A 21,309-nucleotide genomic window follows, 5' to 3' on the forward strand; every position below is an offset into this window, starting at 1 on the left:
ATCTGCAAATTTGGCCACCTCACTGCTTATTCCTGCTTCTAGATCATTTATGAACAAGTTAAAGAGCACTGGTCCCAGTAGAGATCACTGGGGGACCCCACTTCTTACTTCCCTCCATTGTGAAAACTGTCCATTTATTCCTACCCTCTTTCCTGTCCTTCAACCAGTTACCAATCCACACATGAACCTGTCCCCTTATCCCCTGTCCCTTTATCCCATGATTGCTAATTTTACTGAAGAGCCTCCACCTTTGGAGGTGGAGAAGTTTGTCAAAAGCTTTTTGGAAGTAAGCCCAAGTGTACTATGTCAACCGGATCACCTTTATCCAGATGCCTGTTATCCACAGCTATGGTGGGCAATCCAGCTGCTCTTTCTGGCAGACCACATCACCCTCAGAAACGATATTCAAATGATCAACTGACCCAAGATTAGCTAAATCATAGCTGGGGAGAACCCAGCTAGTATTCAGAACTTTCCCATAATGCACTGCTTACAGAAGCTACCCAGAATTCCACTCCAGAAGTCAGAAACAAGTGGGAAACGACTTCTCCAAGAAATTGTTTTAATTTTTAAATAGTTTTTGATGTAAAAATGGTCTCTGGTTCTAAAAGAGTCTGAATTTGAAACTAGTTCTAGAACAGATGAAGCTTTGTTAAGTAAACCAGCACTGGCACAGATTTGAAATACAAAGTGAGAAGACAGAAAGATTAAGCATTTGAGTTGAAGTTTCTAAAAATCCAGAGTTCAAAAAATGAGACACAGCGACACAGGAGGGGAAATTTAAACCTCATCACCAAATGCTCTGACACCAATATCAAAAGGTTTCAAGAACAGTTTTGTTTCCATTTAAAATTTGTAGATTTGTTCATGCTTGAATTGAAGCAACGACTTGTTATAAATTTTAAAAGTATGTTTGTGTGTCCATTTTAACAGTTTTCAAGGGCTTTCCCCCTCTCTCACTCTCTTGATATTGCACTTTAAAAGCAGGAAGCAGCTGAATTTCGGAGCTCAGAGAGAAGAGGAGGAGGAGATTATTTCGGTTAGGATATTCCTTTCCACCACACAGAGGTTGACTTGGAGTTCTTCTGAACCCAGCATCTCCCTGATGCGGAGTGTTGTGCAGCCCTGAAGGGCCTACGTTTGTAACGGAGGATCATCGTTCTTCAAAAGCAGCCAGTCAGTCCAGAGGAGTGAAAGGCAGACGAGTCGAAGCTATAGAACCACACCATAAATACAGCCATAGTAATAGGGAGACTGGGGCAGGGAATGGTGGAAGGTGTCACGGGACTGCGCTCAGCCTATGTCAGACGGGTGGGGCCCAGTCACTGGTGACATGTCCGTACTGCAGGGGAGAAAAAAACAGATTAAATAGGCTAGTATATTTGCCCAAGTGACGTTAGCTTAGCTTTGCAGATAAGCCCACACAAATTACTAGCGGATGGCAGTGTTGTGAATCCAAATCATAACACTGCAAGTGAGATGAGGAAGCCCTCATCTTGCTCAAGTTTACAAGGGGGGGTAAAATGTATTTATTTCACCTTGCTCCCCGCAGAGCCAGTACCAGATCACAGCTGGCACCCCTGGGTGAGACCAATGATCTCTTTGTTTTTCATCCCTCCAGGGCGAATTTAGCCTAACTGTCCATTTTCAGGCTTAGGATATGAGATAGTCCTTAAGGTTATTCTTCCCTCTTGTGGCCAAGCAGGAAAATGCAGGCAGGACATGGTAGCCTGTGCTCTCCTGCACCCAAACAGTTGCCTAAACAATAAAATCAGGGCCTTGCCCCTGCTGGTTTTACCTGAATATCTGTCAACTCCTTCAGAAACCGTTTAGCAATCTTGGGTCCATTTTCCATAGTGGGGATATGGTAATTCTGAAGTAAGAAAGAGAGAGAAATATATCACAGATAATTGGGGTGTGTGTGTGGGCAGACCAAAATGCTTACTGCTGAATCCATATCCAACCCCAGCACAGCATCCCTCCAGTGGTTATTGCTGGTATCTGCCTTGTGTTTCTTTTTAGATTGTGAGCCCATTGGAAACAGGGCACCATCTGATTTATGTATTACAAGCTGACCCCCGCACAGAGCATCTGCGCGTTTTTGGGGGCCGGCTACCTCTCTCCCCCCCGCCCCAGTCTCCGGCCGGCCCGCCACCTCTGTCCTCCACCACAGACGCGCCTCAGCCAATCAGGTGCGTCCCTCCGCTCCGCTGCCCAGCCAATCAGCTGGGTCGCCGGGACGCATCCCCACAGAGGCTGAGGCACGTCTACGGGGATTAAATATATAGATTTATTTTTCTTTCTAAACCACTTTGAGAACTTTGACTGAAAGAGCGGTATAAAAATATCCATAGCAGTAGCAGGTATCCCAACTCACCTTGCCCTGGTAGAGGATTCTGTTCACAGGACAAACGACACACGCCGTGCCTGAGCCAAAAACTTCCTTGACTCTGTTCTCTTCTAGGCCTTTGATCAGGTCAGCCATGGTGAACACTTTTTCAGAAACCTTAAATTCCCCCTGAGCAGAAGAGATTCAAGAGTTTTTAGAATGGCTCCTTTGCTCTTTTTAAACTTTTAGCTGTATTTGTTCTGTTTTTATTGGATTGTTTAATCCAGCAATCTTGTTGTTATCCTCCCTGGGTTCTTAGGATGAAGAACAGTATATGAAGATCATCAGGAGGGGTCTGTCTCCGGGTGCCACCTGTTCATCTGGTGGCGACTTGGGATTGGGCCTCCTTCAACTGCCGTTCCATGCACTCCCTGCCAGAGGATTATCTTCTTTGGAGGCCTTCAGGAGAGCCTTAGACCCATCTTTTTAGCCTGGCTCTTAATGACATCTCGTTTTAATTTTAATCTGGTTCAAATGTTTGATTTTGTTTTATTATGTATATTTTCTTTTAACGTAAACCACTCTGAGCCACTTTAGGAAGGGCGGTATATCAATTAAATAAATAAATATAGAAAAAATAATAAAAACAAATACAATTCCATTTGGCAGCTGCATTTAAGAAAGACTAAATCCTTTCAGTCAAATAAAATTAATATTTACATGTATAAATCACCTTTTGCCAGTTGACTTCCTGGTGGTATACAGTGTATCATTTATAGTACCAATTATTGTATCATTGGATCTGCTGGGTTGTGATTTGAATTCTTAGTTTCAGAACCTTTTACTCTAATTGTGTGGTGGGTGTACAGTGACTGACATACTGTGAAACAACATTGTGCATATCTATGCAAGAGTGCCCTTGCACACGAGCAAAAACTGTGCCGATGCAGTTGCGTGATGGTAGAGCCATTGGAAATTGTGGCCCGACCATTGTGCAACTGTATTTGTGCAGGTTTTGCATTTGTGCAAAAGCGCTCCTGCACAACTGCGCGCATGTTACGTCACAATGTGCATGAAACTTTGCATAGTATGTCAACCAGTATATTTTTAAAACTTCACAGACAATCCAAACTAATACTAAACGCAAGGATCTTAAGGCATTGACTTTTTATATTTTAACATGCTGAAGATGCTAACATGCTTGATTCAACACAATAAGTGCTGCTGTTCTCGCCTTTTTTAAAAAGGAGTCTTTAGATTAATGATTTGGGAGACTGAAAAATAATAAAGCCAAAGTAAGCAAACATTTTTGCAGACAAGTCCCAGTCTGGAAGATTTGCTTGTGCATTCTGCAATGCCCCAATCCATGGTTGGCTCTGTCCCAAGTCTCTTGGCCCCTTGCCCACTTACCCATTTGCGTGCCAAGTCCAGGAGGCTTGCCCGAATCACACCAGGCAAGATGATCCCATTCAGCGGAGGGGTGACTAGCTCCAGATCTGAAAGTAAAAACTGCAATTACGTACATGCAGGGCTGTGTCTATGCTCCAATTCCATGGGAGTGCTAAAGAGACACAAGGCTTTTCCACATGACTGCCAGCAGGGTAGCAGAAGAACCTAGCCTGGGTAGGAGAGCAGGCATGCCCTTTACTCTCGTGTGTGTGTGCTTGCAAACATGAAGGAGAGAATAGTTGCCAGCAGCCCCCTCCTTCTCTCCAAGCTTTGCAAGGAGTGTGAGGAAAGGCGCTCCTTACAAAGTTTGCAAGGGACAGATTGCCCCAGAGACTGAACTGCAGCCCCGATGGCGACAGCGGGGGAGGCAACTTGCTGCCATGCTGGTGCCCCAAGAAATCTGCCACCTGAGGTTACTGCCTCACCTGGCCTCATAAAAGGGCCGCCCCTGGTTAAGCATAGGAGCTTCAGCCGATCTATCGAGTAAATCTGCACCAACAAAGCATATTTTGTTTTTAGATGCTGCACACAAATTGCTCTGTAGGAATCATCAGCAGAAGCATTCCTCTTCGAATGATGAAAACCACTCTATGACAGTGATCTTTGCTATTTTTCAAGCAGGGGCCAATAAACCATTAATCGGGGCGCTGCACTTAGGGTTGATGGGGGCCGCCACTGGCCCCCAGGTCTTTCAATGGAGAACACTGATGTAGAAGAAGGAATGCTTCCTCTAAGAGGGCGCTGTGTAAAATTGTTATGCAGACTTGTATTCAAAATGATTTCAACGGTTTCTTAAGACTGGCTGACTGACAGATACATGGCTTAAACTGCTAACTTGGCAAAGAGGCACCTTTTAACGTGGTGATTCTCTTTATTGAGCAGGGGGAGAGTAATTGGCCCTCTTCACTGCCAGCACAGTACCTCCAGTGTCTGTTGCTGGTGTCTATCTTGTGTTTCTTTTAGATTGTGAGCCCTTTGGGGACAGGGAGCCATCTTATTTGTTTGTTATTTCTCTGTGTAAACTGCCCTGAGCTATTTTTGGAAGGGCGGTATAGAAATAGAATAAAATTAAAAATTAAAAAGCATTTTAATGGACTGACAAGTTACCCCAATTAAACAGATTGACCAGTGAAACCTTGCAGCCCTAAGAAAAGATCACATCTCTTACCTCCCTGCTGGTTCTTCCAGAACATGAAGAGGTTCATGGTCCCAACTTCAGTGATCTGGTGGTTGTCCCCGTAGAGCCACAAGACCTGCTGGCAACCCTCTTTGGCAGCCTCATTCTGCACATAAATGGTGGGACCGTAATTGCTAAGGGTGGCAAGAGAGGACAACAGATTCTGAGCAAGTAAAGAAAGGCAATCATACAGGTGCAGAGACCACTTTCTGCCTATGCTCTGCATGCAGAAGGTTCAAGTACTGAGTCACATCCCAAAACAAGAGGCCTGCCTGGAGCAGGAAAAATGTTTTCATGTATCTGGGAAAATATAAAACAGAGGGATCCTTTTCTGGGATTCTAAGACACAAAAAATCCTAAATGGATTTGGGAATATACCCTATAGTAAGTGACTCATCAAATATAGCAATAAGAAATCTTAAGTGCATTTAGGAATAGGCCCTATCTGTCTTCCTGCAGATGTTGGCCTACAACTCTCATAATCCCTAATTATTGGCCACTGTGGCTGGGGATTATGAGAGTTGTAGTCCAGCAACCGCTGGAGGGCCAAAGTTACATAGGAACATAGGAAGCTGCCATATACTGTGTCAGACCATAGGTCCATCTCACTCAGTACTGTCTGTCCAGACTGGCAGCGGCTTCTCCAAGGTTGCAGGCAGGAATCTCTCTCAGCCCTATCTTGGAGATGCTACCAGGGAGGAAACTTGGAACCTTCTTGCTCTTCCCAGAGGGGCTCCATCCCCTGAGGGGAATATCTTGCAGTGCTCACACTTCTAGTCTCCCTTTCATATGCAACTAGGGCAGACCCTGCTTAGCTAGAGGAACAAGTCATGCTTGCTGCCACAAGACCAGTTCTTATCCCAGCCCTATAGTAATCCCAGAAAAGAATTTTTACTGTATAAATATGTACTGTAATGCACTCTAGGTGGGGCCACCTTTGTACATAGTCCAGAAACTACGATTGGTACAGAATGCAGCAGCCAGATTGGTCTCTGGGACAACACGAAGGGACCAAATAACACCGGTTTTGAAAGAACTGCACTGGCTTCTGATATGTTTCCGGGTGAAATACGAAATGCTGGTTCTTACCTATAAAGCCCTTAATGGCTTGGGTCCAGGCTATTTAAGAGATCGCCTCCTTTGTCATGAACCCTGCCGCCTGTTACGATCTGGAGAGATCTGGTTACGGTTGCCACCAGCTCGTTTGGAGCCAACCCAGGACCGGGCTTTCTCTGTGGGTGCCCCAGGGCTTTGGAATACGCTCTCTGCTGAAATAAGAGCATCTGCTCCTCTGTTTGTTTTCAGGAAGGCCCTCAAGACTCTCCTGTTCTCACAAGCTTTTAATTAGAATTTTACTAATTTTAATATTTTGGTTTATATTGTTTTATACTGTTGTTTTTATTGTGTCTTGAGTGTTTTAATCTTTGTTGACTTTTAAATATTATTTTAAATTTTGTACACCACCTAGAGTTGTACATATCAGGTGGCATAAAAATAAGATAAATAACAAAACACATATTTTGCCCAAAATACATAAAAACACTCTGCATGCAGGCGGTCTCAGGTTCAGTCTCTGACATCTCTAGTTAAAGGATACCTGGGTCGAATTAGACCTGATATTAGGAAGACTGTTAACCCAGGCTTTGGTTTTTGTGTGTGTGAAACAACATGCCTGGGGGACTTTAACTCCACCACCTGCCGTTTATGCAAGGGGGGGAAACGCTCCCATTGGCTCCAATGATAATTCAGTTCTTTATTAGGGCCACTTGACCAGAAGGGGCTCCAGTGATAGTCCCTGCCCCCTTGTGCAAATAGTGCACACAGAGGGCCCCAATCCAGATCAGAACCATGGTGGGAATAGGGAGGATTTAACAATACTTCCCCTCCCTCACACCAGCATGGTTCTGAGACCAGGATTGGGGCCCTCTGTGTGCACTATTTGCACATGGTGGGGGGAGACTATTACTGGAGCTCCTTCTGGTCCAGTGGCCCTAATAAAGAATTGAATTCTCACTGGAGCCAATGGGAGCTCCCCCCCCCTTATTGGTTGTTTGTTTGATTGATTGATTGATTGATTGGATTGATTGATTGTTAAATTTATATACCACCTTTCATTAAAACAATCCCAAGGCAGTTTACAGCAAAAATGGCAGGTGGGGGGGGCGTTTAAAGTCCCCCTGCCACAATCTCGATTCTGCCCCCCACCCCCACCATGCATGCTGTGCAAAAGGCCTCTCTCCCTTTCTAAGGCCTTGGAGAGCTCACTCACAGCAGGCGGGCCAGGGCAACGCGGCCCAATGGTCTGACTCAGCAAAAAAGCAGCTTCCTACGTGCATCAACATTAAAACAAAAGCCCTTCTTACCCGCCAGCCTTACAGTCACCAACACCGCCCATCCAAGCTCGGACATAGGAGGGATCAGCCAAGAGAGAAATGGGGTTGAAGCTGCCAGTCGTGAAATAGGGGCCCACTGGAGTCAGAATCACAAAGAGCAACGCGCGGGTCGAATTGCTGACTCCCAGGGAAGGCTGCAGAGGAAGGAGATTTCAGCAGTCAAGCTGTACTAGGATCAAGCAAATTGTACTTTGGGGGAGAGCGGGGAAGGGCAGGCACAGGAAATGGAAGCTTGACCTCAGATTCACTTCCAGGTTCATGAGCTTCTCTTATAAATGGGGCATATTGTTGAAGCGGGAAGATCAGGTTTTGGGAACAAGGGAAAGAGGCAGGGAAGGCACAGAAAGAAAGATCAAAAGACTGCTACCTGCATGAATAACTTTACACTTGTCATCTTACAAAATGGCTTCTCCACAGGGGAGAGCGAGATAGAGTAGGAGGCAGAAGGTCCTGATACATTGGAGTGGCTTTGTGGGAAAGTACCACCACGAGCTGGAAAGAACGAGAGATCCTAGTTTGGAGGGCAGGCAAACAAACCACAGGACCAGAATCCTTTCTGGCTCACAGCTCTTTTCTTTAATACAAAAACAGCAACACAGGAAGGGGCATCATGTTTTGTTGGGGAATTTATTTATTTATTCACATTTATATCCCGCTCTTCCTCCAAGGAGCCCAGAGCAGTGTACATGGTAAAGTTTGTCCTCACAACAACCCTGTGTGATAGGTTAGGCTGGGAGATATATGACTGACGTAGAGTCACCCAGTGAGTTTCATGGCTGAATCTGGATTTGAACTCGGGACTCCCTGATCCTAGTCCAACTTTAGCGCAATTGATACAGAACGATAGGCTCTCAAAATGAGGCAAGAAGCAGGGAAGAATTCCTTCTCAAAAGACAAAAATAGGTTGTAGATTTATTTTTACATTTCCATCCCGCTCTTCCTCCAAAAGGCCCAGAGTGGTGAACATGGTTATGTATTCTGTAAAGCATATATTCTGTAAAATTAAAAATTTTAAGCAGATCATTTGCTTAAAAATGAAAAGAAGTCTTGTTTTAAAATTTCAAAATCAAAACTTTAAATTCTGTGCCAACAGAATCCAAATTCTGCAAAATTCATTTTGGACTGCTGAGTGTCCGTTAATCACACTTTAGTGTGGTGTCGTGGTTAGAACTCTGGGTTAGGACTGGGGAGAGCTGAGGGGATGTCTGTGGGCCAGTTGCCATCTCTGAGTTTAACCTTCCTTACAGGATCATTGTGAGATCAAATTGGAGGAGGGGAAGAATCATGTATCCTGCACTGAGTTCCTCAGAGAAAGGGTGGAGTATTAATAAATAATAATAATTAATAATACAATGACGCTGGTCTGCACATAATTGCTGCTTCTGCATTTATTCACCTGTTCCTCCGACTTGCAAGGAAAGATAAGGAACTATTATTATAGTGCCGTACACACAATCAGCATGAGAGTAGGAGAAGGCCTACCCTTGGGCCTCTGAGAAGCCCACTTCTTGGCTGTGGGACCTGGTGGGCCACTGTGTAAAACAGGATGCTGGACTGGATGGGCCTTGGGCCTAATCCAGCAGGGCTGTTCTTATGTTCAGCTCTCCTTCTTCCCCAGATTGTGTCCCTAGCTTTGGAACGAAGAAAGAGGAAAAATCATTCTACCCAGCCGGGGCCTAGTTCATGATCAAGCTCCTCACTTCTGACTTTATTTTTAACTGACACCCGATCAAAAATCAGCAGCAGGCAGAGCTCCCAAATTAGGGTAGGCAGCTTCCCCTACTCTATTGTCAATTGTGTGAACTGCCCTTATTATTTATATAGCATCCTCAGTGTGCATGGCACTTTATGAGTAACAAGAAGGAGCATACAATCTAAAATTAGGAGGGGCAACAAAGGGAGGAGAGCTATGCAGAGTGAAGCTCTCTATCCCTGAGCACTAGAAAGCTTGCTCAGCCCCTTCTCCCAGCTGTTAAAATTTCATGAATATTGCTCACATGTCCTCAAGCAGCCATGCGGTCTCAAAACTTATTCTCAAAAACATGAAATGCCTATCATGCTCCCTTCTTCAGAAGAGTGCTATTTTCCTTATTCAGGGGGCACCGTGATGGAAGTGCAGCATATGCACTGCCCCAACTACAACCATTCTAGTTGCCCACAATATGGTTCCCAGGCTCTGGTCTTAAGGAGAAAGATGACGGGTTCTCCCACGTTCTTCCACTGCCCTTGGGGTCCTTTGGAAATTGCAGATTTTAAAAGATGAAGTGGGTGGAGGGGAAGGTACCCACCTCAGTGCCGATGAAGGTGGGTCGGATATAGAGACTGGCGTCTTCGGAGTGGGGGACCCAATCTTGGTCCAAGTGGATCAGCTGCCGGATGCACTCAAGTAACTCGGTCTGGTCAAAGGGCTGTGCGGAGGAGAAGGGAAGGAGACAAGCAAGGTTAGGGCCTCTCTTCCCATTCCTGGGCATCTGCTGTGCATGCAGAAGGCTTCGGGTTCAATCCCTGGCATCACCGGGCAGGGCTGGGAGAGACACCTGTCTGTCACCTTGGAGAGCTGCTGCCATGTCAGTGCAGGCAATGCTGAGTTAGATGGACCAAGGGCCTGACTCAGCACAAGGCAGCTTCCTTCTCAGACAAACACCTCAAAGTGACGGCGTCAGCATTTTCCCTCTTTCTTTCCGGGTACTTTTCTAAGACCCAATAACGCTTTATTCGTATATTCCTGTACAGGCACAGAAGCTGCTCCAGTATTACCTAGAGGCCAGCATCTTTTCTCTTTCTTTCCCAGCACTTTTCCGGCTTTAGAATACTCAAAAGCAGCTAACAAAATTCACATAATATGACACCTCAATCAACAAACAAATTATAAAATACAAATCAACATTTGTAATCATAATGTAGTGGTTCACATGCTGTGCAGGATAACGCGGATGGTTCAACATGGCTCGTTCCACTGACAGCGCCTAAAACACCACCCATGGCTGTGTGGAACAGCCCTGTTCTCCTGCGGCCTAAAACTAAAACCGTGTGTGAAGGAGCGACTCTTTCCCTTTATGTTTTGTAAATGATATTCTTTGTATTAGTTTGTTCTACGTTCCCCCTGGTTCTGTAAAGCTCTGCAGAGGTTAAAAGGTTGCAACCTCTGATTGACAGCCAAGTCTGAGGTAAAAAGGTTGTGTTACTGCTGGGTTTTGGAGGGAATGTATCTAACTGAGCTGGTTGGTTGTCCGAAGGCGGAGACAGAAGGTTCTGGTTGCCTGAGGTAAGAATCACCCTGATTGGTTGATTCACCTTCGGGGAGGGGGGAGAGAAGTGAATAAAAAGAGAGGGTTGGCGAGAAGAAAGGAGCAGACTGCGGGGAGGGCTGACAGGCTAGAAGACTAGCAGAGTTGGGATGGGCTGAAGCTGCTGAGGAATTAGCAGCGAGGGAGCTGAACCTACTGGAACCTGCTAAGCTTTAGATTAGAAGGCTAGCAAGCTTGCTTGTTCTATAGTTTTAAACTGTACTCTTGCTCAACTGAACTTTCCCGTTTGTTCCTGTACTGGTTTTTTGGATTTTTGAAGATTTCATTCCAGTAAACTGTTTCTTGTTTTTCGCTAGTTTAACATTGTCTGAAGTTTTGTTCCCACCTCAGGCCTGCTTGCCTTATTGATTTACCACGCTACTGAGTCTTTGTTACTTTTGAGAGACAGAGGTTGCAGTGACTGGGAGTGGAACCAGTCAAAACAGCTAAAAATCCTAAACTGGTGGCAGCGGGTGTTTAGACTGAGGGCCAGCTGAGGCCAAGCCCTCACATTGTGCAATCACAGGTTATAATTTAACTACTGATCCAGAGGTAATTCTTTTCGGCTATATAAGAGAAAAAGTATTGCAAGCAGATGCAGAAATGATCATGTATCTATTAACAGCAGCAGGAATCCATATTGCAAAAGCATGGAAAAAGCAACACCTTCAGTAAGACAAGACTGGTTATAATGTATGTGGAACATGCTGTTTTGGCTAAACTCACATATTATAGCTGAATACAACAGTGGTTTTTCGTGCCATTGGTCCTGGTTATAACCCAAGTAAAAATAATGACATTTAGTGTTTTGTGTGTGTTATTTGTTTGATTGGGGGTTTGGCTGCTGTAGCTTCTAATCCATCCTCTTATTATGGGATAGCTGGATTGGTTGGTTGTGCTGAAGTTGGATGTAGGGTTTTAGTTATGCTTGGGAGCTGTTATGGGGACCCAAGTTTTGAGAATGTATGCTAGTCGCATTGGGTATATTTATACTGAGAAGTGGAATGAATCGTTGGCACTTACCTGAATGGTCATTCTCCTCAGAAGTATGGATGGCATCCGAAAGGCATGATGGGTTGCCACGACCTCCTGCTCTGAGACAGGGCCAATCAGAGAGCTTTCCACTCCTTACAGGAGGGAGGGGCAATCCCCTCTAGTCTCAGTCTATTATTAGCCCTCTGACACTCCGGCTAGACGAAAGCAGTAACAGGTAGAGAACAAACAGAACAGGTTCAGGGAGAACTGTGAAATCGGAAAATACCTTCCGTACACTGAAAAATCCCACCTTGGAGAGAAACAGACGGACACGCAAGAATAGAGCCTCCCCACATTTATACAGGGAATAATGGATAAGATGGGGGGAAGTCAGGAAATAGACAGAACTCCATACGAACGAGTGGGCGGGTCGGATGCCATCCATACTTCTGAGGAGAATGACCATTCAGGTAAGTGCCAACGATTCATTCTCCCTCAGAAGAGGATGGCATCCGAAAGGCATGATGGGACATACCATAGCTACTATAGACAGAGGGTGGGAAACCGTGAGTATGGAACTACATTGGAACCACCCGCTGCAGAACCCGTCTGCCGAAGGAAGCGTCGGCAGAGGCCCAGTCATGGATTTTATAGAACTTAACAAAGGTGGAGAGGGAAGCCCACATGGCCGCCCTGCAGATATCAGCCAATGGAGCCATGGTAGCCAGGGCTGCGGAGGACGCCGCACTACGTGTGGAATGGGCAGTAATGCCTTCCGGCTCTGCTACCTTGGCCGAGGCATATGCCAGGCGGATGCACTGGCAGATCCAGCGCGCCAGCATGGAGGAGGACACCTTTTTTCCTAAGGAACAGTCCCTGAAGGAGACAAACAGAGATTCAGAAACCCGAAAGGCTTTGGTATGGCGCAAATATATTCTAAGCGCCCTCCTGACATCAAGAGTGTGCCATTCCCTTTCCTTAGGAGAAGAAGGCTTAGGGCAAAAGGAGGGTAAGACCAGCTCCTGGGACCTGTGAAAAAGGGAATTGACTTTGGGAAGGTAAGTAGGGTCGGTGCGCAGCACTACATAAACGGAGAAAACTAAGCATAGCTCCTTCCTGGCCGATAACGCTCCCAGATCCGACACGCGACGGGCAGAGGTGATGGCCACCAGAAATAGAACCTTGAGGGTGAGTAGCCGCAGAGGAACGTAGCGCAAATGTTCAAAGGGTGGTTTGACCAACGCCCGGAGAACCAAGTTAAGGTCCCAGGTGGGGAAACAATGGATGGGAGGGGGCCTGAGAGCAGCCGCCCCTTTGAGGAACCTTTGTATATGGGGGTGTGCTGATAAGGGAGGCACGCCTGGAACCTGAAGGGTACTGGAGATGGAAAACATCTGTCGCTTGAGAGTGGCCGGCATAAGCCCCTTATCCAGCCCGGCCTGAAGAAACCCCAGAACCTGGCCAACCGAAGCGGACCTAGGGTTGGCCCCTTCCGAGGCACACCAAACGGAAAACACCCGCCAGGTGGACAGGTACACCCTGAGGGTAGACGGACGTTTGGAGGCAAGAATAGTTTCCCGGACGGACAGAGGGTACCCGCAGGCCACTAGCGTGCTCCGCTCAACCTCCATGCATAGAGGTTCAGCCACTGAGCATCCGGGTGGAACAGCGGCCCCTGGCGTAGAAGCTGGGGATGACAACCCAGGGGCATCGGGGGAGCAAGCGACAGGGAGACCAGGTCTGAAAACCATGGGCAACGTGGCCAACGCGGGGCTACCAAGATAACTTCTGCCCTGTGTTGACGGACCAGCCTGACTGTTTGTGAGAGAATGGCCGGGGGAGGAAAGGCATAAAGGAGGCCCGGAGGCCATGGTGTCACTAGAGCGTCTGTTCCCTCGGCCCTTTGCGCCGGATACCTGGCGAAGAACCTGGGCACTTTGGCGTTTCTGGGTGAGGCGAACAGATCCACCAGAGGAATCCCGAACCTTTCTGTGATGGAGCGGAACACCCGTTCGTCCAGGATCCATTCTGCCTGGTCCAGCTGCGTCCGGCTGAGCCAGTCTGCTACAGTGTTGGACACTCCACTGATGTGCGCTGCCTCCAAGGACAGTAGGTTTTTTTCTGCCCAGTGCAGAAGCACCGAGGCTTCGTGCATCAGGGACCACGCCCGCGTTCCCGAGCTTTGGCTGTCTCGTTGTCGGTCCTCACCAGAACATGGGAACCGCGAATCAGAGGGAGAAACTGAACCAGGGCATATCGAATCGCTCTGAGCTCCAGCCAGTTTATGGACTGGACCCGTTCCGACAGAGACCAGAGGCCCTGCGCCACCTGACCCTGACAATGACCACCCCACCCTTGTAGACTGGCATCTGTGGTGATCAGAATGCGGTGCACCGGCAGAAAGGAGACACCCTTGGCCAGAGCCGGCGACAGCCACCAGTCCAGTGATCTCCTGACCCGAGGGGAAAGACGGACCTTCAACCGGGATTGAGAAGTCACTAGGTCCTGAAGCGGTAGGAGCAACCACTGGAGCGGCGGACGGGAGTGGAGACGGGCCCATGGGACTATGCCTATGGTCGACACCATCATCCCCTGTAACTGACTCAGGGAAAGGACATCCAACTGACTGCGTAGGCGGGCTTTCCGACACAATGTGGACAACCTCCGCCGCCTCTCCAGGGACAGGGAGGCCATCCCCTTGACAGAGTCTATGAGAGCTCCGAGATGCAGGATCCGGTTCCGAGGGGAAAGGGAACTCTTTTGACAGTTCACCAGGAACCCGTGTGTCTGGAGAACTACTATGGTCTCCTCTACGTCCTTCAAGGCTTTCTTGTAAGATGGCGATCTGATTAAAAGATCGTCTAAATACGGGTATAAGTGAATCCCCTTCGCTCTCAAGTGCACCACGAGTGCCACCATGATCTTGGTGAACACGCGTGGCGCAGTCGAGAGACCGAAGGGGAGGGCCCGATATTGGAAATGGGCCCCCGCGTAGACAAACTGGAGGAACCTCCTGTCCTGAGGGTGAATGGGGACATGGAGATACGCCTCCCTTAGGTCCACTGAGGACAGGAAGTCGCCCCCCTGCAGGGCGAGCAAGATGGAGCAAAGAGTCTCCATCCGGAAACGTCTTGTGCGGAGGAACCGGTTCACGTATTTCAGGTCAAGTATGGCTCTCCACTCCCCATTCCTCTTTGGCACCAGAAAAAGAATGGAGTAAACGCCACACACAACCTCCTCTAAAGGAACCGGCTCAATCGCCTGTATGTTTGCCAGATGACGGATGGCAGACAGCATCAGCGCGTGCTTGCCTTACCTGCTGGAGCGCGGGAATACCAGGAAGCGGTCGAGGGGTTGGCAAAGAAAGTCCAGGCTGTAGCCCTGGGCCACGGTTCGGCAAACCCAGGCGTCCGAGCAAGTCCCCGCCCAGGCGTGGGCGAAGAGCTGTAACCTGCCTCCCACCTGGGATTCCTGGGGACCGTCATTGAGCCGCGGGACACTTGAATCCGGGCTTCTGGTGTTGGACGGGCTGACGAGGTCTTGCCTGGGCGTTGTCCCGAAAGGAACTTTGCGGCCTTCTCCAGGAGGAGAACCTGTCCTGTCTGTCCTGACGGGGACAAAAGGAGGACCGGAAGCCCCTGTAGGAAGAGGAAACGGAGTAAGACTGTTTACGTTCCTGGCGTTGCCCCGACGAGGGCATAGCCTTTTTCTTGTCCTTGCCCTCGACTAGCACAGGGTCCAGAATTTCCCCAAAAAGCTTGCCCCCCTTAAATGCAGACGTAGCCAGATTAGATCTGGATTTCTGATCCACACGCCAGTGTTTAAGCCATAATTGGCGTCTAACCGTCACATCCGAAGCCAAGGCTCTAGCTGACAGCTGAGCCGCATCTAAAGAACTGTCAGCCATGAAGGCCGAGGCCTTGCTTAACTTATTAAGACCCTGCCTCAAGGCTATCAGCTCAGGCGGAACCTGGGGCAAGAGCTCTTTAATCCAAAGCACTGAGGCCCTAGCAAAAATAGAATTTGCCATGGAAGCCCTCATAGACAGTGCAGAAGCCTCATGGGACCTACGCAGGGCAGCGTCACATTTTGTATCATCATGATTACGCAAAACCTCATCACCATCCCTGGGCAAGACAGCGCCAGTAACCAGGGCTGCCACTTCAGCATCCACAGAGGGAACCTGAAGTTTATCCATCACCGTCTTAGTGGTCGTGTAGAACCGCTTGACCCCTGGAGGGGGGCTTACATTCAATAGGACGGTCCCATTCAGAATGAATTATGTCCAAAAAAAGTTGAGGGCAAGGCACTACGACCTCGGGCACCTTCAATGAAGGCAATACTGCGGGATCCCCCTCGGAGACATCCTGTGGCGGAGACACCACGCCACCCAGTCTCAAGGTCTTGCGAGCCTTCTGTAAAAGAACAGGGAAATCAGAGGCAGAAAACAGGCGATATGGAGCCTGTGGGGTAGGAGCAGCCTCTCCTTCATTGCCAGACAGTTCGCCCTCTTCCCTATCGGAATCCGAGCCCTCCGAAGGTACCTCCCCCTCAGAAGGAGTACTGAGGGGCTGAGGGGCCGGGAACCCAGGTTGGGGGGCCCGGGGCAAAGCCCCGCGAGGAGGGCAAGGGCTTAACAGCGGGGGACCCAGCTCAGTGGGCACATCTTCCCCTCGGCCATCCAAAATGGTGGGCGTGGCTGCGGTACCGCTTTCACGCCCAGACAAAATGGCGGCTGCACTGGATTGAGCGGGAAGCTGGCCCGCCAGGGCGGGAAGCAGCCTCCTGAACTCCTCGGAGACCACTCTCTGTAAAAGGGCGGCAAAACTAGGAGGAATCTCCTCTTCAGGTGTTTCTGCGGCAACGGAAACTGCCGCGGAGGAGCGCAACTGCTTAGCGGGAGGCTCCACATCCGAGGAACAGGAGGGCCCCACAATCGAAGCCCCCACAACCGAGGGACGGGACGGGGAGTTGGGAGCAGGTAAAACTTGCGCTCTGGTGGACGCCTCCTCAAAGCCTCGCGGGGAAACGGTTGACTGTCCTTCCTTGTCCCCGAGCAGCACGGGCGCTTTAGAAACGCTGCCCTTCGCTGCCTGTGGCGCCGCTAGCTGCTTATCCTTTGTTCCCTTTTTGGATTTCTTCTTTTTAGGTGGATGAGGAACGGGCGCGGGAGCAGTAGCCGCCGCCCACTCATCCTGGCAGACTGCCAGGGCCACAGAGTCTTCTGAGAGGGAGGGGAAGGCCCCCCTCTCAGGACGCGCGAGATCAGACGCCATAGTAGTCCGAGATCTACAGCTGCTGCGGGGGAAGGGCCGCAAGTGGACAGCGCGAGCCAAGCAAACCTCCTGACAGGAACCGCCCAACAAAGATCCCTCCTGACTGGAACAGCTCAGGAGTTGAGAGAGCCTAGCAGGTGAGCCCCCTTGATAGGGACAGTTCAGGAGGAGAGAACTGTTCAGGAGGAGAGAGAGAGCTCAGGAAAAGCTAAAGCGAAAAAAAATAGCTATAGAGAATAAGACTAGCCAGAGCAACACGATAACAACCCTGCCGGAGCGAGACAGGGCGAAGACTGGAACTAGAGGGGATTGCCCCTCCCTCCTGTAAAGAGTGGAAAGCTCTCTGATTGGCCCTGTCTCGGAGCAGGAGGTCGTGGCAACCCATCATGCCTTTCGGATGCCATCCTCTTCTGAGGGAGAATCACCCCCATCATAACCCATGTGGAAGTAGAGGCCTGAAATCTGAACACATTAAAGATGAGGTTGCCTTTGGTCACTGGACAAGAGAAAGGAAATGGGAAGCCTGACTGGAGTCATACTCACAGGCAGGGAAAGGCGGAGTGCTGTACGGATCATGCGCTCCATATTCAGCATAGGACGAAAGAGACGGATGCGCTTATCCGGACCTCGAAAAGCCTTCATCCCCTCGAAGAGCTAGGTGGAGAAACAAGGAGTCATGAAGTGGAAACAAGCCGTTTAAATCCTCTACACACACACACACACACACGCATTGGAGGGGCACCTGCTCCCAGGGATCCTCTGGGGAGGGGGTGACTCCTGGTACAGGAAGCAGTTACCTCCATGGAGTAATGCAAGGCAGAAGAGGCTGGGTGGAGAGAAATGTTCTGAAACGGTTTGATGTGTGGCTTCTCCCAGCCTTTCTCTTGGCTCCATTCCACGGTGAGCATATGGTCGGTGAAGTTTTTGCCAAAGAGCAGATTCTTGGGGTCTGGCTTGGGTTTCGGGTGCTTGTTCAGCTCAATCTGGAGATCAGAGGCCTATAAAAGAACCAGGGGACCTTAGACTCCACTGCAGGGCTGCATCACTTCGTCCCTCCAGCTGTTGTTGGACTGCAACTCCCATCATCCCCTGTCACGGGGGCCTATTGCCAGGGGTGATGGGAGCTGTCATCCCACAACAGCTGGAGGGCCAAGGTTGTGCAGCTTTGCTATAGTGGCTATCAAAGAACTTGGGTGTTCTGAGCTACTGGCTGACATATGTGCACCTGATGCACATACACTGAGGATCGCATCAGGGCTGCTATGGACTCAAAGGCAGCCACGACACCTTAGAGAACATGGCAGCGCTGTGGCAACCACACATTCTCTGCGTCACCGCTTCCTTATGGGTCCACAGCACCCCCAATGCATTACGCAGCACCTTAACAGTGTTATGAATCATGTCGGCCATTTATTGTATTATTTCTTTATTTGCCACATGTACACCTCTTTTAGCCAAGGTTGGCTCCCAAAATGGCTTGTAGTCAAAATCCTTGCAAAGGTACAAAATCACCAAGGTTGGGTGCAGGAAGAGGTCTCTCGCAGGCAACCTGGCTGAAGATAAAGATGCCAGCAAAATGAAGCAGTCCACCTGTTCTGAGGTTCTTCTGAGACAGGCCTTCCTTGCTCTAAACACTAGTCCCCAGTTCTAGAGAACCCAGAACTCTTTCTTCATTATATTCATATCCTGCTCTTCTTTTATGGAGCTCAGAGCAGTGTACCTGGTTCTTCTCTTGCCCCCTACATTTTATCCTCGCAACAACCCTGGGAGGCAGAACTATGTGGTGGGACAGCAACTGGTCCCAAAAATCAGCCAGTGGGCATCATTGCTGAATGAGGATCTGAATCCAGAGTCTTATTCTGACGCTACTGTACTACGTTGGCTCTGTTTGCTTTCAGCCCCTGGATTACAAAACCAAGATAGACTCATTCAATTCTCTAAATTGCTCTTCAGCTGATGGTCCAGGGCGCACAAGTTTGTTACATTCTGAGCTAAGATGGGTCACACCAGCAGTACTACTACCATTTTCACTACAACTGTAGATGTCCTTTTGGGGGTGGAAAAGTGGCTTATACATTTAAGTAAATTCTGAGTTGTACATAATTTGCACAGTATTTCAACCAGATTGCCACCAGGGCTAGAAAATTCCTTCTCTGAATAAAAGCTGGAATCCCCACTAAATATAGTTCATATTCTACTCACATCTTCCTAACTCGTAAGCAACCTGCCGTGCCCCCACAAATCCCAAGAGATCCTAACCCACAGATTTTCTCACCTTGAATGCCGTGCTTAAAAATCTTCGAGGACCAAGGAACAAAACCAGAGCACCAGGCGTCCTTCCTCTCAAAATCTAGAAGGCAGCAGGAAGAAAGGCAGAGTTAGTGTGAAAAATCCATCCCATCAGCTGGAGAGTAATTCCTCTTGTCTTGCCTTCCCCAAGGTCCCTGTGGCTCAGTGACCAAAATTAGACCTCTAGATAAATTAATGTCTGGAAGAGCCCTGTACTGCAACTTTGGTGCAAATTCTGATGGGAGATATAATTGGATGTCCAGGTGATGTTCTGTGACATCTCCTAAATTCTTAGCACCATCTGCTGTCAATCTGTGAAAAAGCCATGTGTTTTCAGTACTTCTTTTATTCTAACTAAACAAAAAGACATGGCTTTTTCATAGATTGTCAGCAGATGGCATGAAGGACTTATACCACACAATAGAATCATCTGGACGTCTCGTTATATCAGATGTCCCATCAGAATTTGTGCTGAAGATGGAATAAATTACCATCTAGAAGAGCCAAAATTAATCCAGAAATAGACCACTTACAGCCCATCCCTATTTACTCAGTTATAACTCCCACTGAGATCAATGGGACCTACTCCCAAATAAGTAGGACTTGTTTATTGTCATACTTGCCTTAGTTTCTACACTGCTTCATTTGCTTTTACGATTGTTGAGCTTGGTTTTTTTGTTGTTGTTTTTTAGTGTTTTAATGTTTTTCTTGTCTATGGTTTTAATTTTGGAAGCCACCCTGGGGAGTTTCCCCCCACCCCCCGAAGAGTAGAATAAAAAAAATTATACATAAAAGATATATTTCTGGGGAGGGTCCATAAATCAGGAGTAGAGCACCTGGTTTTCATGGGGAAAGGTTTCATGTTCAGTCCCTTACAGTAGTATCTCACACAAATATGCAACAGGCATCCTCCTCCAAGAGCAGGTTGTTCTGCTAAGGCACAACTGGGAGCGGAAAAAACCCTAGAGCAGGATTCACACAGAGACACAACAGACATCCTCCTCCAAGGGCAGGTAATTCTGCTGAAATAGCATCGAGAATTAAAAAATGAAATCCAAAGCAGTGACTCACACAGACATGCAACAGACCTCCTCCTCCAAGGGCGGATGATTCTGCTGAATTGGGAGTTTAAAAAACCAAAGACTAATGACCCCTCTCCCCAAATAGAGACGTGCTGCTAATCTACTTTTCCTAATCATCCATTCTGCGAAAGCAAACAGCACCAGTTAATGTGTAATCCGCAGACACAAGAGAAGCCCAGGAAAAGGGGCCCTCTGGGAGCTACGTGGGTGACATCCTATTATATGGGGCAGAGGGGGAGAAAATCTTGTCCTGTCCCAAGCCGTTTCGGGCCTCCCGGGCCTCTCTTGCCCTGGCAAGCAGAGCTCTGCTTTTCAAAAGAGCTGCCTGCATTGCTATGCCAAGCAAGATCCCTGCAAGAGAGCCACAAAGCGCGTAAGTGACGGCTCAAGCGTGGGAACACTGCTATTTCTAATTTCTGCTGAGGCGGCCCTTCTCCAGTCAGAGAGAGAGAGCTCCAGCCCCCACTCCTTCCTTCCTTATTAATCAACCCAGGGTTGAACTTCAGCCCCTGTTGAATCACAGCAGAGAAGGGTGGGAAGGAGAAGGAATGGGGAGCTATGGGAAAGGAAGCGCCACCGTGACAAGACCTTGTTTTTTTGTTTGGTTTTAGCAGGAAAAATGGCAACTTCTGCTGGAGAAAAGAAAAGGGGAGATTTAAGAAGGTAAGTTTGCGTGCATTTGGAGCGTGAGATTATTTGTATCCTTTGGCTAAGAATCTTGCAGTTCCCAGGGAGGAAGTCAGAGAGTGAGCAACAGGGTTTTAAGAAAGCAGTATCTTTTGGCGTAGTGGGGAAATCTTGATTATCAAGCCAGAGGTTGCTGGTTTGAATCCCTGCTGGTTATATATTTTTATTTTTATTTAGTATTATTATTATTATTATTAACATTTATATCCCGCTCTTCCTCCAAAAAGCCCAGAGCAGTGTACTACATACTTAGGTTTCTCCTCACAACAACCCTGTAATGTAGGTTATTTATTTATTTGTTTATTATTAAAACTTCTATACCGCCCTTCCAAAAGGCTCAGGGCGATTTAGGCTGAGAGAGAAGT

General features: G+C 48.2%; 1 protein-coding gene across 3 annotated transcripts in view; it reads right to left on the reverse strand.

Annotated features, from left to right (window-relative positions):
• Positions 1–545: 545 nt before the first annotated feature.
• Positions 546–21,309, reverse strand: part of LOC128329906 (branched-chain-amino-acid aminotransferase, cytosolic-like) — a 32,185-nt gene continuing 11,421 nt past the window's right edge. For all 3 annotated transcript variants that reach the window (XM_053261809.1, XM_053261808.1, XM_053261810.1), the window contains exons 2-11: positions 19,162–19,236; positions 17,684–17,884; positions 17,430–17,540; positions 9,637–9,756; positions 7,319–7,482; positions 4,947–5,089; positions 3,740–3,825; positions 2,378–2,518; positions 1,799–1,873; positions 546–1,342 (exon numbers count right to left, since the gene is read on the reverse strand). In XM_053261809.1, the coding sequence (XP_053117784.1) occupies positions 1,304–1,342; positions 1,799–1,873; positions 2,378–2,518; positions 3,740–3,825; positions 4,947–5,089; positions 7,319–7,482; positions 9,637–9,756; positions 17,430–17,540; positions 17,684–17,884; positions 19,162–19,236 (1,155 nt within the window). In that variant the 3' untranslated portion in view covers positions 546–1,303. The remainder of the gene's footprint in view (positions 1,343–1,798; positions 1,874–2,377; positions 2,519–3,739; positions 3,826–4,946; positions 5,090–7,318; positions 7,483–9,636; positions 9,757–17,429; positions 17,541–17,683; positions 17,885–19,161; positions 19,237–21,309) is intronic.

This window comes from Hemicordylus capensis, chromosome 6 (genome assembly GCF_027244095.1).
Source record: "Hemicordylus capensis ecotype Gifberg chromosome 6, rHemCap1.1.pri, whole genome shotgun sequence".
Classification (NCBI taxonomy): Eukaryota; Metazoa; Chordata; class Lepidosauria; order Squamata; family Cordylidae; genus Hemicordylus; species Hemicordylus capensis.